This window comes from Cygnus atratus, chromosome 2, assembly GCF_013377495.2.
Source record: "Cygnus atratus isolate AKBS03 ecotype Queensland, Australia chromosome 2, CAtr_DNAZoo_HiC_assembly, whole genome shotgun sequence".
NCBI lineage: Eukaryota > Metazoa > Chordata > Aves > Anseriformes > Anatidae > Cygnus > Cygnus atratus.
Genome location: NC_066363.1, coordinates 132318988 through 132338077, shown reverse-complemented (window position 1 = coordinate 132338077; position 19090 = coordinate 132318988). Strand labels below are relative to the sequence as shown.

Genomic DNA, 19090 nt, shown 5'->3' with positions numbered 1-19090 from the left:
TTCAAAAAGCCCATTCTTGTTAGACCACCCTTTAGTACAAGTAGTGAATTAAATGCATTGTTACTACTAACTTTTCATGTGGATAAAACATTGGTAAAAAATGAACAAAGGAGTTGTACTGAGTGAATCTATAACTGTATATACTTACTAAAGCTTTGATTCACTCTGGAAAAACCCAAAGACTCAAGGCATGGAAAAGACTACCAAAATAATTCCAATTTTATATCTACTAAAGTGAAGATCTTGAGTTGTACGCTTTCATTTAAATTGATATTAGGAATCATATTTCAGTATTTGAGGAATGAAAAAGAATGTAAATGAACAAGTGTATTCATTCAAGATGTGTATGAAAATGATCTAGACATATGTTCATTCTCCAGAGAACAAAGGAAATGTTACTACTCACAGACAACCCCTTAGGGTGCGAGTGAGCTTCATAATACAACACCTAGATTTGTTTTCCTGCATGCTAGGTATCAAAGCTCCCACTGTTGGTAACAGACATCTAGCTAGTTCATTCCCTAGAGATTTGTGTGTGATTCAACTGTCAAGACAACAGATCCTCTTTCCCAGAACGTCATCCCTTCCAAGAAGTGGCCTGAGCTCCTTGTTCCCAGTGTACAGCGTCATCTTTTTCTCTTATTCTTTCTCTGCTTATCCATTCCTTCCATTCCTTCAGCCACATGCATATTTATTACACATTTTCTTTCAAGGTCTTCAATATCATCAGTTCATACAACAGAATCAAGAATAGATCCTAGTGGACTCACTAGAGTTCTGTCTTCTTTGTTAGATGCTAGTGTGTGAGATTTGGATAGGTTATTCATGCAGAGTATATAATTATCTCATCTTGATGCCATAATCATCCCCTTTTCCATAAAGGTGTACTGTTGGTGGATTTACTTTATGCTTGTGTGTAAAACAGCATGATACTTTGTTTGGTACTGTTTGGCCAGTTTGGTACTGCAAGTGCCTTATTGAAGTCCCTTCATTCTTTCTAATATCTGATCCCTACCTGATCTTTCTCTTCCTCTTCCAGTGACGCTTCCAAGGGCAGTATCACTCCACATAAGGGGCAGGGGAAGACAGGTGGGTGCTGAAAGATGCACGGAGAGGAAAATGAAGTTCCTGGGAGATACTACAGGGTGGGGAGGTAGGTGAGAATGTAGGAGGGAATGCCTGCTGTTCAACAGCTCTTCTAAGGCCAACTTGCTAAGAAGGGGTTGAATAACCCCAAATTGCCAATCTCATTTTGCACTCCCTTGTAGAACAGGCAAATACATTTTGCCTTTTCTACCTTCAAAGGAAACACTGGCAAAAAAAGTACAACCCAACCTCTGTCCCTCCCCTGCCCCAGGCCACCCTCCACACCTCTCATATGAGTGGAAACAACCCTCACGTCTCAACAGAAAGCAGTGTGCCTCGGTCTGTCTATAACAAGATTATTAGCTTTGCTTTATGATCATCTGTTCACAAGACCTCATGGTGCATAAACAGTCAGGATTATAGGAGATCTTAAACAGGCTTCTTCTGAGGCCAAGTAAACGAGGCCAAGGGTCACAGGTTTTTGACAGGATTTCCTTCAAAAGTTACACCAATGTTTTCTTTGACTTGCAGGAAAGGTGGGGCACCTTTGGTAACTAAAGTTTTTCAAACCAAATGCTAAGGCTAAGAAATAACTACAAAAGTGGTATATATTGGAAGCTATCTGCTTGCAGAAATTAATATGATCACTGTGTCAATAAAATCCAACTCATATGAACAACTCACATTTGGATCCTGAGGAAGAAGCCCCACTTGAGGTGGATCGTGATGCTCCTTTCATGGAGAAAACTCCTTTGCCTCTGCGAGTTGTTGTCACAGCCACACGAGGACGCTTCAGTGGTATCACTGCACGGGGTGGGGGAGGGACACGGCCATGATAATCAAACAACCTAGAAAAGATGAAGTCAGCTGGACTCCATAAAACCTTCTGTGGTTTCATGTCATGGAAGCCTTGTCAATTAAATTTTCTTATTATCTTTGAGAAAATTACCCTTTAAGATCATAATCACTTTATATCACAGTCAAACTAGATTTCAAGGACCTATGCACATTAAGTGCTATATTCATATTTTAGTCACAGCCCAGTGCATAGCTCAGATTTTGCACCATTTAAATGAAGGGTGCTCCGTGGGACTTTGTTATTTGCCCTATGGAAAATCCATAACCTGCTTTCCACAGGTCCAAATCATTTCATCACGCACAACTAACAGCAGCACATTTTGTTGTAGTCACATTTCAGCTCCTTTATTACATGCATGGCTTGGATTCTACTTTTCTATCTATCTGCTGTCCTTACAGATTGAAAAATAAATGAACTTTTTGGAAGTTGACCATAACCATAAAGAAATATCCTGCAGTTTCTAGTGAGGGAACTGTATATCCATTAGAATTGACAGAAATGAAGGCCCATCATCTTCTCTTTATTGAATAATGAATTGATCTAGAATCACTGAAATACTAAAGCACAGCTAATAATAATAAAGTTAGTTTTGTTCAAACCAAAACCACTGTAGTAAGTATGTATTCAGAGAATTACCACTACAGTCACTAGAAGATGCTCTATAACCAACATCAACTAGTGTTCCCAAGCAGAATGGGAACCCAATCCTGAAAACACAGTTATCAACAGCTGTTGATTAATCTGCACAGAAGAAAACAAAGGCAACAGAAAAAGCAATTAAATCTACTGATTTGTTTAGAACATGAAAGATGAACACAAATCAGGAGAAGAAAGTTAGAACGTGGAGGTTTACAGTTCTGAAACTACAGTAGAGGGACAAGCAATATTCTCAGGAAATATCTTGTTTTCTGTTCACAGATTTATAACTGCATGTTTAATATTCACATTTCTAAACACTGTCCCTGTACCGGGTGGATAGATACAATAGAAACATATTTGAAAACAGACACATAAGAAACAGTAATTCTCTCTACCATACTGTCTAATAGCATATGGACCAGGAAGAAAAATCAAGTCTTCTAGCCCTTTTTCGGTCAAGTAAACACCTATTGTTTAAATCATGGGAACCTTTCTGTTGTCTGTATCATAATCCTGCAGACAGTACAAAATCTCTTCTTTCACATAGCTACTTACAACATGTCATAAAGGTCCTGTCTCTCCCATTGAACTTGAACTTCATGGCCTTGAATATTCTGACTAAATGAGCAGTTTCTAGCTATTGCAAGCATAACTAAAAAATTCTGTTTAAACATGAACACTTTTTTTTTTTAAATTTTTGAAGAAATATTATGGTTTGTTGTCACTCATATTTTTTATAATATTGGATCATCTGCAGGTTGGTCACAGTCTCCCGTTTGACATGAATGGAACAAAATATTTCAGAAGAAATGTAAGTTATCATGCAATAAATCATTATGCAATTATTTGTCCAAATATGATTTTCTTTCTAGCTTTCAATAGTTATGTTTAGATAATGCAGTGCAATGAAAAACTGTTTCCTTTCTGAAATGTGAAAAAGGACTGTTATCTAGTATTGCTATTTCGACTTTTATTTTGAAATTATGCAAAGCTTTTGGTCTTGGCATTTTGTTGCATGAAGTTCTACATATTTCAATGATATGCTCTCTTTAAAAAGATCCTTTTATCAGTTTTGAAGTACACTACCTGCTCTTGTGCTTGTAATATGAGAAAAGATTAACAGAAATGCTCATTTCTGGATGGGGAGCATGCCTACAGGAAACATGGGGAGGAACTCTTTATCAGAGAGTGTAGTGACAGGATGAGGGGTAACAGTTTTAAATTTTAAAAGTGTAGGTTTAGATCAGTTGTGGATGCCCCCTCCCTGGAATTAAAGGCCATGTTGGACAGGGCTTTGAGTAACCAGGAAATGTTTCTGCCAATGGCCAGGGGATTGGAACTAGAGGCTTTTTAATGGCCCTTCCGACCCAAACCACTCATTCTGTGATTCTGTGATTCTGTGATTCAGTTCAAAAATTATATTTTGTCTCAATAATCACTGATATGCATACAAAATGCCTGTTCTCCCCCCACCTTCTAAATTGTGCAGTCCTGATCTTGTCTGTCTTCATACAGATTTTATTTCACAACAGTAACCAGGTTTACCACCCTTTTCTGACCTAAAGTACCTGGAAATCCACTGTTAAAATTCAGAGAAGCAACCTTGGGGAAAGTAAACACAAGCCTGTGGAAGTTAACTTCCTTTGGGAGAGGAGCTACTCCTACTGTCAAGGCTGGACTCAGCAGGATTAAATGGAGTTGATCGCTTTTACTCCACGTGTAAAAAAAAAAACAGTTCACTCTGTTTAGCTCTGTCCAAGGTGAGCATAGCTATTTATACAAGAAAATGAATCAAGTGGCTTGAATTAAAATAAATCCCAGAAAACAAACAAACAAACAAAAAATATATTGTTCCTGTACTTTTTCTACCATGTTTATAAGGAGAAAGGTACATAGAACACGACAACTTAATTTGGTGTAAAGGGTGTAAACCTCTACTCTGCTGTTGTCTGCTGCAACATGTAAAAGAAATCTCAGATTTCAGGATGGTGGAGCAATGCTGTGTTGTCCTCCAACTCATTTTGCCTATGCTAAACCAGGCTACTGTAATGCAGAGATGCAACATTGCTGGATCAGGAGTTGGTTATCTGTGGCCATGCATGTTAAACCTTTGTTTTGGTGATTCTACTATATCTGAATGAATACCTTAATATTTCTACAACGCCGAGCTAGGCTGTGTGAACACACTCAAAGCACAAGTCTCCAGTTGCTCAGGTATCCACACTACTTTTCCTCCTATGGAAATATACATGCTGTCCAACTTGTGTTCTGACTACCCTCAAGGTCCTCCTAGACTTCTAAACATTCTTGGATGATGCTTGAAAAAACACATATTTCAGGAGACAGTCTACATCTTTTCATACACATGGATGAAAGAAAAAGACATGAGCATCAATACTGACAAATTTTACAGCTGTTATATGCTTCAGAGAAAGTAAGCCTGGAAGAATTCTGTAGGAAGAAATAGTAAGCAATTAAGCTACCATTACTTTTTTTCAGCACAGAAAATGCCCCGGAATCTCTCAGAGAAAGCTAATACCAAAAGAGCTGTTTAATGAGCAGACTTTGGGTGGTAATCTTCTCTGTTTGTGATATATTCAGATAATCCTCTTCTGATACACAATAGAAATGATGAAATGAATAATCCGTAAAATCAAAACAGACCTACCTAACCAAATGATGTGATTACATTATAAACAAACAGTAGAAATGGTGTAGGATGTACAAAAATGTAACCACACATACCGATTGTAGAAATCATCTCTGTAGTAATCATAATCAAAGACATAACCCCTGTGGAAAAACATAGAAAAACAAGAATGAACTGACTTATAGAAAAATATGCACTGGTTAAAACATTTGTGGTAATGCCCTAATCTCACATTCCAAGTCATTTTTCAAAGTCCTTTCACTTTTCCTCAACCAAACACTGTGCATTATGTTTGCCAATGCTGTTGTCTATGTAGTAAATTTGGAAATGTGAAGTCTGGGGCAAGCAGAACAGTGAAAACAGTATATAGAAAGGATTTAACACAACACAAAGCTCTGTAATTAGAGGATCATTATAGTGTAATTTTCTGAGTGATCAAATGAAGTGAGCACTCTAATACTGAAGCCCTCTTTTTTGCTGGGCTAACATAGCATAATCAGTGGTGTAGGAAGATTGTTGAATATGTGAAAGATTGGTAAGAGTGAGTAGGTGAGGACAGAGATTAAACAATGAATTTGATTCATGAAAACCATTAAAATGGTTGGACTGCTGATCCTTGAGTTCACCAAATCTTTCATCGGTGAAGATGACAATCTGTCTCTGGACAGATCGGAGAGCTGGGCGATCAGCAACCACATGAAGTTTAACAAAAGCAAGTGCTGGGTCCTGCACCTGGGACGGGGCAACCCTGGCTATACGTACAGACTGGGCGATGAGACGCTGGAGAGCAGCCCTGCAGAGAGGGATCTGGGGGTTGTGGTTGACAGCAAGTTGAATATGAGTCAGCAGTGTGCCCTGGCAGCCAGGAGGGCCAACCGTATCCTGGGGTGCATCAAGCACAGCATTGCTAGTCGGTCGAGGGAAGTGATTGTGCCGCTCTACTCTGCGCTGGTGCGGCCTCACCTTGAGTACTGTGTGCAGTTCTGGGCACCACAGTACAAAAAGGACATGAAACTGTTGGAGAGTGTCCAGAGGAGGGCGACGGAGATGGTGAAGGGCCTAGAGGGTACGATGTATGAGGAGCGGCTGAGGTCACTGGGCCTGTTCAGTGTGGAGAAGAGGAGGCTGAGGGGGGACCTCATCGCAGTCTACAGCTTCCTTGCGAGAGGGAGTGGAGAGGCAGGTGACCTATTCTCCGTTATCACCAGTGACAGGACTTGTGGGAACGGTGTTAAGCTGAGGCAGGGAAAGTTTAGGCTGGACACCAGTAAGAGGTTCTTCACCAAAAGGGTGGTTGCACACTGGAACAGGCTCCCCAGTGAAGTAGTCATGGCACCAAGCCTGTCTGAATTTAAGAAGAGATTGGACTGTGCACTTAGTCACATGGTCTAAACTTTTGGGCAGACCTGTGCGGTGCCAGGAGTTGGACTTGATGATCCTTATGGGTCCGAGGCGACCGGCTCCGGGGCAGACGCGTGCTGCAGCGGAGCGCGGGATCGGGACAGGCAGGGCTATTTTTCGGGCATCGAGCCTACGTGAGGGAGCCGCCAGGCACCGGCAGCCCTCGTGAGGGAGGCTGACGACGCGTAGGCGGAGCCAGCAGCGTCAGCGACAGCGTCAGCGGCGGGCCTTTTAAATCGGGCACCACCGTCATTTCAGACACCACTTGCCGAGGCGACCGGCTCCGGGACAGACGCGTGCTGCAGCGGAGCGCGGGATCGGGACAGGCAGGGCTATTTTTCGGGCATCGAGCCTACGTGAGGGAGCCGCCAGGCACCGGCAGCTCTCGTGAGGGAGGCTGACGAGGCGTAGGCGGAGCCAGCAGCGTCAGCGACAGCTCCTCCCTCCGGCCGTTCAAAGGCAGCCCTTAGGGAGCGCGACTAACAGGGCCGGCAAACAGGGAGTGACGCGGGGGGAGTGACGCGGCAGTTAGCGAGGCAGTTAGCGCAGGCAGGGCGGGCAGGAAGGGCGGGCAGGAAGGGCGGAGCGCTCACACCCGCCCATAGGGACACCTCCTCTAACGGCACTCTCCCGTCAGCTGGGCTGCAATGGTCTGCACCAGGCACGGTGCTTTCTCTGGGAAGTCAGTACACACCCAGACCGACTGCCCGTCCAAACATGCGGCAGTTCAGGTCTCCGGGTGCGGGGAGTGTCTGAGCCTCTTGCTGCCATCGGCGGGAGGCAGAGGGACTGCTTGCGTGAGGTGCGAGCAGGTGGACGATCTGGTCCGCATGGTGGCGGAACTCAAGGAGGAGGTGCAGAGGTTGAGGGATATCAGGGAGTGCGAGCGGGAGATAGACTGGTGGAGTGACTCCCTGCAGGACCGGAGGGAGAGGGACCGGGGTGAGATGCCCCAAAGGGGGGTGGACCCCCTGCCCTGTTGCCATCGGGCAGAGGGAGGGGACCTGCGAGTTGAGGAGGGATGGAGACAGGTCCCTTCTCGACCTCGCAGGAGATGCCCTCCCCTTCCGGCGCTGCCTTCCCAGGTGCCCTTGAACAATAGGTTTGAGGCCCTGGAGCTTGAGAGACCGGTGGGTGAGGACGAGGTAGGAAGCCTACCCAGGAGGATGCCTGAGGTGAGGAAGTTGACTCCACGCCTCAGGACTGCCTCCACCACGAAAGAAAGAAGGGTGATTGTTGTGGGCGACTCCCTCCTCAGGGGAACGGAGGGCCCTATTTGTCGGCCTGACTCCACACATAGGGAAGTCTGCTGCCTCCCTGGGGCCAGGGTCAGAGATGTTACCAGGAAGCTTCCAAACCTGGTTCGCCCCTCTGACTATTACCCGCTTTTGATAGTCCAGGCTGGCAGTGATGATCTTGAAAAGAGAAGCCTGAAGGCTATCAAACAGGACTATAGGGGGCTGGGACGATTGGTGGAGGGAGCAGGAGTGCAGGTGGTGTTTTCGTCTATCCTTACGGGGGAAGGGAGAGGCACGGAGAGGACATGGAAAGCTCACGTGGTTAATAGGTGGCTCAGAGGCTGGTGCCAGCACAGAAATTTTGGTTTTTTTCACCATGGGGAGCTTTACTCGGCGCCCGGCCTGATGGCCCCAGATGGGTCCCTATCTCCAAGGGGAAAACGGATCCTAGGCCAGGAGCTGGCGGGGCTCATAGAGAGAGCTTTAAACTAGGCAAGAAGGGGGACGGGGCTCAAACAAGGCTTGTTGGAGCCGTGCCGGGGGAAACAATGGCTAGGCTGGGGAAGAAGGCGATGGCCCAGCTGAAGTGCATCTACACTAATGCATGCAGCATGGGTAACAAACAGGAGGAGCTGGAAGCCATTGTGCAGCAGGAAGGCTACGACTTGGTTGCCATCACGGAGACGTGGTGGGACCGCTCCTACGACTGGAGTACTGCAATGCCTGGCTATCGGCTCTTCAGGAGGGACAGGCAGCACAGAGGGGGTGGTGGCGTGGCTCTCTACATTAGAGAATCTTTTGATGTTGTGGAACTCCAGGCTGGGAATGATAAGGTTGAATCCCTGTGGGTTAGGATCCGCGGGAAGGCCGGCAAGGCTAGCATCCTGATCGGGGTCTGTTATAGACCGCCGAACCAGGATGAGGAGACGGATGAGGGGTTTTATAGGCAACTGACAGAAGTTGCAAAATCGTCGGCGCTTGTCCTCGTGGGGGACTTCAACTTCCCGGATATATCCTGGAAACACAACACGGCACAGAGAAAGCAGTCTAGGAGGTTTCTGGAGAGCGTGGGAGATAGCTTCCTGATGCAGCTGGTCAGTGAACCTACCAGGGGTGGTGCCCCGCTAGACCTTCTCTTCACAAACAGAGAAGGACTGGTGGGAGATGTGGTGGTCGGAAACTGTCTTGGACAGAGTGACCACGAAATGGTAGAGTTCTCTATTCTTGGCGAGGCCAGGAAGGGGACCAGTAAAACTGCTGTCTTGGACTTCCGGAGGGCTGACTTTGGGCTGCTCAGGACGCAGGTTGGCCGAGTCCCTTGGGAGGCGGTTCTGAAGGGCAGAGGAGTCCAGGAAGGCTGGGCGCTCCTCAAGAAGGAAATCTTAACGGCACAGGAGCGGTCTGTCCCCACGTGCCCAAAGACGAGCCGGCGTGGAAGAAGACCGGCCTGGCTCAACAGAGAGTTGCGGCTTGTGCTTAGCAGAAAAAAGAGGGTTTATAATCTTTGGAAAAAAGGGCGGGCCGCTGAGGAGGACTACAAGGATGTAGCGAGGCTGTGCAGGGAGAAAATTAGAAAGGCCAAAGCTCATCTGGAGCTCAACCTGGCTACTGCCGTTAAAGGCAACAAAAAATCCTTTTACAAATATATCAACGCGAAACGGAGGATTAAGGAGAATCTCCATCCTTTACTGGATGCGAGGGGAAACCTAGTTACTAAGGATGAGGAAAAGGCTGAGGTGCTTAATGCCGCCTTTGCCTCAGTCTTTAGCGGCAATACCGGTTGTTCTCTGGATACCCAGTGCCCTGAGCTGGTGGAAGGGGATGGGGAGCAGGATGTGGCCTTCGCTATTCATGAGGAAATGGTTGGCGACCTGCTAAGGAGCTTGGATGTGCGCAAGTCAATGGGGCCGGATGGGATGCACCCGAGGGTACTGAAAGAACTGGCGGAGGAGCTGGCCGAGCCGCTTTCCGTCATTTATTGGCAGTCCTGGCTATTGGGGGAGGTCCCAGTTGACTGGCGGCTAGCCAATGTGACGCCCATCTATAAGAAGGGCCGGAGGGCAGACCCGGGGAACTATAGGCCTGTCAGTTTGACCTCAGTGCCAGGAAAGCTCATGGAGCAGATTATCTTGAGGGTCATCACGCGGCACTTGCAGGGCGAGCAGGCGATCAGGCCCAGTCAGCATGGGTTTATGAAAGGCAGGTCCTGCTTGACGAACCTGATCTCCTTCTATGACAAAGTGACGTGCTTGGTGGATGAGGGAAGGGCTGTGGATGTGGTTTACCTTGACCTCAGTAAGGCTTTTGACACCGTTCCCCACAACATTCTCCTCAAGAAACTGGCTGCTCGGGGCTTGGACTGGCGTACGCTTCGCTGGGTTAGAAACTGGCTGGATAGCCGGGCCCAGAGAGTTGTGGTGAATGGAGTCAAATCTGGTTGGAGGCTGGTCACAAGTGGTGTCCCCCAGGGCTCGGTACTGGGGCCGGTCCTCTTTAATATCTTTATCGATGATCTGGATGAGGGCGTCCAGTGCACCCTCAGTATGTTTGCAGATGACACCAAGCTAAGTGCGTGTGTTGATCTGCTCGAGGGCAGGAAGGCTCTGCAGGAGGATCTGGATAGGCTGGAGCGATGGGCTGAGGTCAACTGTATGAAGTTCAACAAGGCCAAGTGCCAGGTCCTGCACCTGGGGCGCAACAACCCCAAGCAGAGCTACAGGCTGGGAGATGAGTGGTTGGAAAGCTGCCTGGCCGAGAAGGACCTGGGAGTATTGGTTGATAGGCAGCTGAATATGAGCCAGCAGTGTGCTCAGGTGGCCAAGAAGGCCAACAGCATCCTGGCCTGTATAAGAAGCAGTGTGGCCAGCAGGTCTAGGGATGTGATTGTGCCCCTGTACTCGGCTCTGGTGAGGCTGCACCTCGAGTACTGTGTTCAGTTTTGGGCCCCTCGCTACAGGAAGGACATGGACGTGCTCGAGCGAGTCCAGAGAAGGGCGACCAAGCTGGTGAGGGGTCTGGAGAACAAGTCTTACGAGGAGCGGCTGAGGGAGCTGGGCTTGTTCAGCCTGGAGAAGAGGAGGCTCAGGGGCGACCTTATCGCTCTCTACAGTTACCTTAAAGGAGGCTGTAGCGAGGTGGGGGTTGGTCTGTTCTCCCACGTGCCTGGTGACAGGACGAGGGGGAATGGGCGAAAGTTGCGACAGGGGAGTTTTAGGTTGGATGTTAGGAAGTACTTCTTTACCGAAAGGGTTATTAAGCATTGGAACGGGCTGCCCAGGGAGGTGGTGGAGTCACCATCCCTGGAGGTCTTTAAAAGACGTTTAGATGTAGAGCTTAGCGATATGGTTTAGTGGAGTACTTAGTGTTAGGTCGGAGGTTGGACTCGATGATCTTGAGGTCTCTTCCAACCTAGAAATCTGTGTCTGTGTGTCTGTGTCCCTTCTGACTCAGGATATTCTATGATTCTATGATTTAAACAATTATAAAAAGAAAAGGAAAAAAGTTAGGAAAATGAATGATGCAAGCAAAAAGTATTAGAGACACCTTTCCTCATGTTCAGAAGGGAATACACATACCAGTCTGGGTAAAAAAGGCACCTTCAAGGTAAACAGATAGGTAGGAAATTGGAAAAGTCTAGAGGAAAACTATTTTTTTTTTTTACATTGTCAATTGCAAAGTTGATCCTGCATTGTTCTTCCTCTGTTTGCATTCCATTATTCACTTTCTCCCTTTATAGTAAAGAAATAGCAATGAAGTCTATCTCACACAACCAAAAAGAGAATTAAAAATAAATGGTCTGCACTGAAAAGTCACAAGGGATTTGTACTTTGCCTGATTAAGGAGTAGGAAGAGAAACCATGTTTTTCACTTGCTTGAGTAAGACAATTATGAATATTAAGGCATGAGAGGCATGAAGAAAGAAAATATCACAAAAAAGGACAAAATTTAAATAAGAAAGCAGAAAAGTAGAAAGGAGAGAGGAAGGAAGGACAAAGCAGAGAGGAAAACATTCACTGAAAATAAAGGGAGGTGAATGGTGGTAGCTACATATTAACAAAGTGTGTCTTCAAATGGAATGGACTTCTGGTTAATTTCTGCTCTTCAGTATTGAACAAGATGTCTTCAACCTTTTTTTTTTGTTGTTGTTGTTCTTTAGTGCACGATTTAAAGTATAGGTCAAGAATTCTGAAGTTCTTTGGGTTTATTTTCCCTCACAACATAAAGTTTCTTTCCCCTTTCATTCCCTTTGCTATGTCTCAGAGGCTGACTGCTTAAAAAGGGAAAAAAATAGTTTTCAGGCTTAAATTACCTCAGGTACTATTTCATCTTGGGGTTGCCTTGTCTGAAACTCAAAAAAATACCCACCAAAGGAGCAAGATATGAGGGGCAATTTCCACCTCCGCCTTAGTTGCAGGTGCCCAAGCCTCTAACGATAGGGTAAGTCATGCTGTCTACCCACATAATGCTGGACCAGCACTGAAGATCATCACACTCATCAGATGAGAAGATGACTGTAGTCCTGTCAGTAAATTATTTGAGAAAGAAAAACCCTACATGCATTTTACATGAAATACTAAATAAAATAGCCTTGGGAGACTAGAACATAGAAGAAGGTAAGCTGAATGTGGTGAAGAAACCAAAATAACATTAAGTAATAGTTTTTAGATCTTGTATAACAATCACATTTCTGTATTTTACCTTAAAACAACTGTAGCAAAATTTTCCCTAAACTATGCAACAGTTCTTATTTTGTCTTTCACTCCACAGCCTGTCCACATGGAACTAAGAGGTAGTAAAGCTACGATTTTATTTACGTCTATTCAGTTTGCTAATGTTTTTCTTTAGCTGCAATTCCTGTACTTAATATTCAGTTTGCATTTTTAAGTAGAAGAGGACAGACAGTTTGAAGAAAAAAGATTAGATTTAAAAGGCATGTCACATGAAACCTTTCACCTGGAGTGACATTAATTTTATTTGCATAAAGATGAAATAAATTCAGATTTTCAAGGTTAAAGACCATGAAGCCAATGAACAATAATTCACTCTTACCAACTGATGTAAGGCTGAAGGGCAGCTATACTTTTCTGTGGAAACTCAGCCCTGGGTGGTAGGACAGAACAAAGCTGGCCTTTCACTTGGCTTTTGTAGTATTACATTTTTCATATGCAAAATACCATGACAGAGAAGTTTCAAAGTCTCCCATTCCTGGGAACAGTGGCACTGGAGGGACATGGCAGGGTGGGAGGTCTCAGGCAGAGATCTAAGTGGGCTAGGAAAAAAGTAAATAGGCTTGAGAGGGGGTTGAGTGACTGGGGGAAGTTCACAGATGAGAGTAGATAGTAGAAATTTTGGATGCTGTTGTCTGGGTATTTTCATTAGAGAAGATGCAGGAAGGAGTTTCTGGTATGGTAACCAAATGTTTCTCTTCTTCCTTACCTCCTCACACTCTGCCCTTGAGGAGATCCTGTCACACAGTATTCCTCATGTACAGTATTTTTATATTGAAAAATGTGGCTTAGCACATTTTATTTTTTAATTTAGTGTAAAATCTGAAATAATACTTCTCTTTGAAGAGAAGCAGTTTTGCACATCAATCAGCCCCTAAGAATTTTGTTCTTTTGTCCTGTTCCCTGTTCAGGTAACTTCTGCCTTGAAAATCAACTGCTTCATGTTCTTTCAGCTTTACCAGTGACAATTTCAACCCATCATTCTCCAAATGGTCTAATGTTATCTGTGGGACCAGAAAAAAGTAGCACTTTTTGGAATCTGATTATCACATGGCAATGTAATCCATGAATTTTTGCAAACTTTCATGGGTTGCCTATATCCATTGCCTTCTAAAAATATTTCATTGCTTCACAAGCATCTGATACTGTTATTATGTTTGCCCAGAGACATGTTGCTTATTAACATTCATTGTGTGATAAAAACTTTTAAAGGCTGCAACAAATGTGGAAGAGGAGGATTACGATTATGTTTTTATTTTTCATGTGGAGAAACCCCAGCGGTTTTCATTAAGTGTTTTACAGGAGAAGCTATCTAAATGACTGTAATACAGATGTTGCCTCTAACTTTAAAGTTAAGCTGCTCTGCATTTTTGCATGGTTTATTTCAGTAGCATCCATTGCTACTAAGATAAGAAGTAACTGTAGGTTTTCTGAATGTTGCATGGCAGTAAAACTCTGAAATGAGCATACCCATGTCTTCAGCTGCAGCAAACATTATCCAATTTGTTTATCCTATTCATCTTTCTGCCAAAAAATTAGTACCCTGTGATTGGGATATGAAATTCAAACATATTGTGGCTTATAACAGTGTGACCTGCTAGCCCAGTTAACAGGCTAACAGGTGTTGGTTTCATTCCTTTTCTAGTCTGAGTTTATTGTAAGTGAAATCTTCACAATTCAAGGAGTCCCTGCTGATTAAATTCCATGTCCCACAACATGGGTGTGGGGACTCTAGTAGGAGGTGGGAAGGGATTTTCTGCTTTCCCCACAGGTCACTCAGGAACTCTTCGCATTGGCAAAAGGCATTTCTGTGTGGAAATGCTGTTCATGTGGAGCAGGAGAGAGCCAGTTCTGCACACAAAGTGACTCCTTATCTGGGACCGCTGGCAAAGTAGTGGCACCAGCTTCTTCACCCTCAAGGTCAGGATAGCAGATGTGAATGGACTACTGTGAACTCTCAAGAGAGCAAAGGGCTCACTTCTTTCTTTCCCTTTCTCATTAGTTCTCTTAAAGAAAGGTGACTGAATTGGTCATGGAGATAAGACGTTTATTCTTCTACGCTATCTATTAGAATAATGGAAGGAGAATAGCACTGTAGAACCTTATCTGTAAGTGCTGGTCCTTATGGAATAAGACAGGTAAAGGAGGGTACGTCTAAAGCTTTGGAAAATCTTGTTGTGGATCCTTGATTATACCCATGGTCTAGATCTGTTTCTCCCTCTCTGAAACTTTACCTGCAGAAGTGGCAGCAGCAGCGTTAACTGGGATTGTGTCCTTTGCTTTGACTGCTGGGTTAACAGCCCATGGATACAAGACATCATGTGAAACTGTTAGAGGTCTGGGGTTTTATAAAGGGAACTCCTAGTGCTCTTCATTGTGAAGCAGTTGTCTTGCATGTGTACTGTAAAGGCTGTGAGCCAGAGACAAAGAAAAGAACCCCAAATGGATGACCTAGAAGAAATAAATCTCTTCTGATTTTCAAACCAATATCAATGTCCTTTTATCTATTTTTTTTTTAGTTGAATGATGATGCTTCACTTGTAATAATATGCTGAAGAAATTACACTGTGAAAGCAACTAGTACATCTCTCTATGTACAGCTGTAATTATTTGCACTTATGTATGTCAAGGGACAGACATAGCTTTGGTCAGTGCTGTGGTATAAAAAACGAAGCAGAAAATTAGCACAGATAATCACGGGCACTGAGATCAAGGTGACTGCAGGGCTTTTAACCTCTTGAGAGTAATTCCTTAGCAACCCACCAGCCTGCGTTATGGAGGCCGCAGGAAATCACTCGTGCAGTGTGGAATACCAAACACTCAGCAAGTCGGAAGCAGAGAAAGGTTTAAATGAGCCTGTGAACTGGTGGAGTCAGCAGTTTCATAATGGCGCTGTAAACAGGAAGATTACTTACCCACAAACATATGACACCTCTGCAGCTTTAGCAGCAGACCTGTGTGCATGCTGCTACTATTAAGGCAGAAGACAGTAAGGCATCCTAATGCTCACACTGAGGCAAGAAAAACTCATCAATAAAATGTGTTTCTGTTAAGCAAAAGTCATAGTTGCTTTTTCTGACCCAGTATCAACAAGACAATCTTGTACAAGTTGTCCCTTTTAGCTTCATCTCACTTAACTATTAGCCTGCTTTAAACTCAGTGTGCTTGAAGAATAAAGCATTCCCCAAAGACCAGATTTTCAGAGCTATAATGCTGTATACATTCAACTGTCCTACGCACATCTGCAGTTGCATGTCAGTTAGGCAAATGCAAAATTATGCTTTTGCGTCTCTGAAATAAACTTCTAGATGTTATATCTTTATTTGATGATATTGTATATTGAAAATATATTGTCACAGTATAGCCTTTCTTGCATTCTTTGTTGTATGCCCACGGTAGATGTTTACAAACTAACAGTCACACTCTGTTTTAATCTACTTTGCTCCCAGCACTAGTTAGTGTAACTAACTGCAGTGAAGTTATTCTGCTTTTAGAAGAGTTAATGCAGAACAGCAGAAAGAGCTTATGCAATTTTCATGGCAACAAGATATTTTGTCTTGTATGTGAGTCACCCTTAGCTAATATCAGTTTTTCTTTCCACAGGTACAGAGATTTATTTGTAAATCATAAATGTTGACAAACCAGGCATAATATATCTTAATTCAATTGACAGTACTATCACCATTTCTACTGTCAATTGCTTCTCTGTTGTCAGGGCTGGATAAAAATATTAAATACAAAAGCAATATTCCTTCAATCAAATTCTTTTTAGGAGACACATATCAATGTAATGGTTGAAACTAGTATTCCAGTCACTTGTAAAATCATTTCTCTTATCATGTAAAAAGAGTGTTAGAAATTGCTCCTGCTGAGTGCAAAGGTGAATCAGTCTAAACTGGCATGATATTAAAAAAAAAAAAAAAAAGGAGTTGAAGAGAGCATAACTAGATGATTTGGGGAATAAGCAATGGGAAATGAAAGTTTTCCTGTTAGAAAATCAGTCAGATGGCAATGACTTCAGTGAGTTATTGAAAAAAAAAGCAGAGACTTCAGGCCACTTTTCAGTGGGTAGTTACCCACATTCCCCAAAGAATTTAATTTATGTTAATTAACATGTTAATTGATAAACTCACTAAGTTTCCAAAGCTAGGGGAATGTGTGGGCTGAATCCCACCTTTAATTTATAAATAATCCGATCTTAATTTTAGTTAAGGCTGAAGATGCTGGTAGAATTGAAAGGACATTTTGTTTTGCAGTTTAGGCTGTATATTCTGCAGAGAAGGACAATAGTCTCCAGAGTCTGCTTGTTGCTGACAAATTTTGTCAGTGATTCCTTCAGCTAACAAATTCTTGTAGGTTTACAGGAAAAAAAAAAAAAAAAAAGAGTAAGCCAGAGGAGGACATTGATTTCCATATTGCAGTTATGATGGCAAATATGTATGGTTAAAAAAAAATAAAAAAATACCACCTTAACCCCTACACAATTGTCCCAAAATGCCAAATAATTGGATATAACCTACTATTTGGATATTTTGATTACAGATCAATCTTCATAATAGTTTTGTAAAGATAAATTAATAAAATATTATTCTTATCCTGTGTGTTCATTCAATTAATAAGTGCAAGATAGTATCTATTTTCTTTTGTTGTTGTTTTGGATTTTTTGTTTGTTTACTTTTCTGAGGTGGGAAGGTGTTGAATCAGATATTAAAAAATACAGAAAGGAATATAGTACTGTAAATGGAGATTATTATTTTTTTTTTCTGTAAAACTGAAAAGCTGTTGGGAAATCTTAGTCCAAAGAGGTACATTTTGCCCAAGCAAGACTTGTGTACATAAAGTAGTTTGGCTAACATACAGTACTTCATTTCCTGTACCCATCAAAGTATCTTTCTGGAGGCACTAGGCAGAATTTATCTGCAATATTATTAGGCTGTATTTTTTTCATCTTCAGATACTTCCCTTCTTTATGCTTGTCCTCTCTCCCCCAAACTATTTTCCCAATTAAATGTTTTTTTGGGGACATTTCTGAATTCACTCTCCAACCTGAATTTGAAGCAAAACCTGGGCAAATGTTCAAAACAGCCCATGCACAATCAAGTACCTTAGACATTTCCCTGTAAAGGATTAAGGAAAGCTTGTGAAGCACGTGATAGTGAAGACATCAAGATTAATATTCAGACTCTGGAGATCATCTGGTCTGGGAGTGATTTATGGCAGCCAAATAGCATGAGTGACACCAGGAGTTCAAGGTGAAATTTAGCCCAAACAGTTTTCTGTACGACTAAATGCTCAGTATTACTCCTAAAAACACCTACTTCTTGTGGCTGCAGGGACAGTCCATACTTAACATTGTTAGCCTGATGCTTTTTAGAAACAAAATACTGCATTGTAGCTTTTCTACAGAAAGAAACCTGAATAAATCTACTTAACGTTTCCCTGTCCTTTCTCCTCCTGCTGTTAAACTATTTTCTGTCATCTAAAGTAATCTCCAATTACTTATGTTTCTCATGGGAACATATTATACTAAGGTAATGAAAAAGCTTTCCAGTGTCAAGTGGCTGAACCATTTCCCAAAGTGTCCTTTAATTGTATAGATCGACTAGGAAATTCTTGATGCCCATATGTTTTTTTTTTTTAATCTTTTTTTCTTTTTCCTAGTACAAGAATAATGAGTCTTGCTTCTTAAAAATGCATTTTAAATTCAGTGTATTCAAGGTACTACTGTCAAACCATGCACATGTGATTGATTATCCAATTTATTAGCAATATTGTATACATTGCAGGAGTGTCATTTAACTTGGTTTGACAAGTACAGAAGACTGTCATTGACAGGTGTAGGAATAAGTGATGGGTTTAGGCTTTGAAGTGTTTCTACAGCATTCCACTGAACAGCAGATTGATAAATTAAAATCACACTGGTAGCACTGGAGCTGAAAGACTAACCACTTAAGATTACAAAAACAGATCTCTGGAAACTTTATGTACTCTCCTGAGAAGCAGTCTTAGAAGCACTGAATGAAACAGAAAGGCACAGTTCACGAAAGATTAATCAATTACATTGTGACAATGTCATAGTTTATATAAAGAAAAAAAAATATTGCTAGAAAATCGTAACATGCTTTTCTCTTCTCCCCTTCTAAAACTGTAAAAATGGTTTAAATCAAATTTAATTCTGTTCTCATTTACAATAAATTTACAGACATAGGTTATTTTTTTATTATTATTATTTTTATTTTTTTGATTGAATAACTCAAGGTTTAAAACAGCAAAATAAAAATAACTGTCAGTGTCCTGAGTATGGCTTGTAAAAACAAGATGTACTGGCTATTTTTACTGTCCATTCCAAGAGTACATTTTGCAAGTGAAGTTACAAGGTAAATGGAAATAACAGATACCATGAATCTGTGAAAGCATTCTTGTACTCCTGACCAGTTGTGACATAATTCCCATGGTAAATGGACAAGAAAAGGGCATATGGTAAACAGGA

General features: G+C 42.7%; 1 protein-coding gene across 1 annotated transcript in view; it reads right to left on the bottom strand.

The window, feature by feature from the left end:
* The window catches only part of RALYL (RALY RNA binding protein like), a 224467-nt gene that overhangs the window by 31332 nt on the left and 174045 nt on the right, over positions 1–19090 (bottom strand). Inside the window, exons 4-5 of the mRNA XM_035546265.1 lie at positions 5330–5377; positions 1771–1934 (exon numbers count right to left, since the gene is read on the bottom strand). Of these exons, the coding sequence (XP_035402158.1) occupies positions 1771–1934; positions 5330–5377 (212 nt within the window). The remainder of the gene's footprint in view (positions 1–1770; positions 1935–5329; positions 5378–19090) is intronic.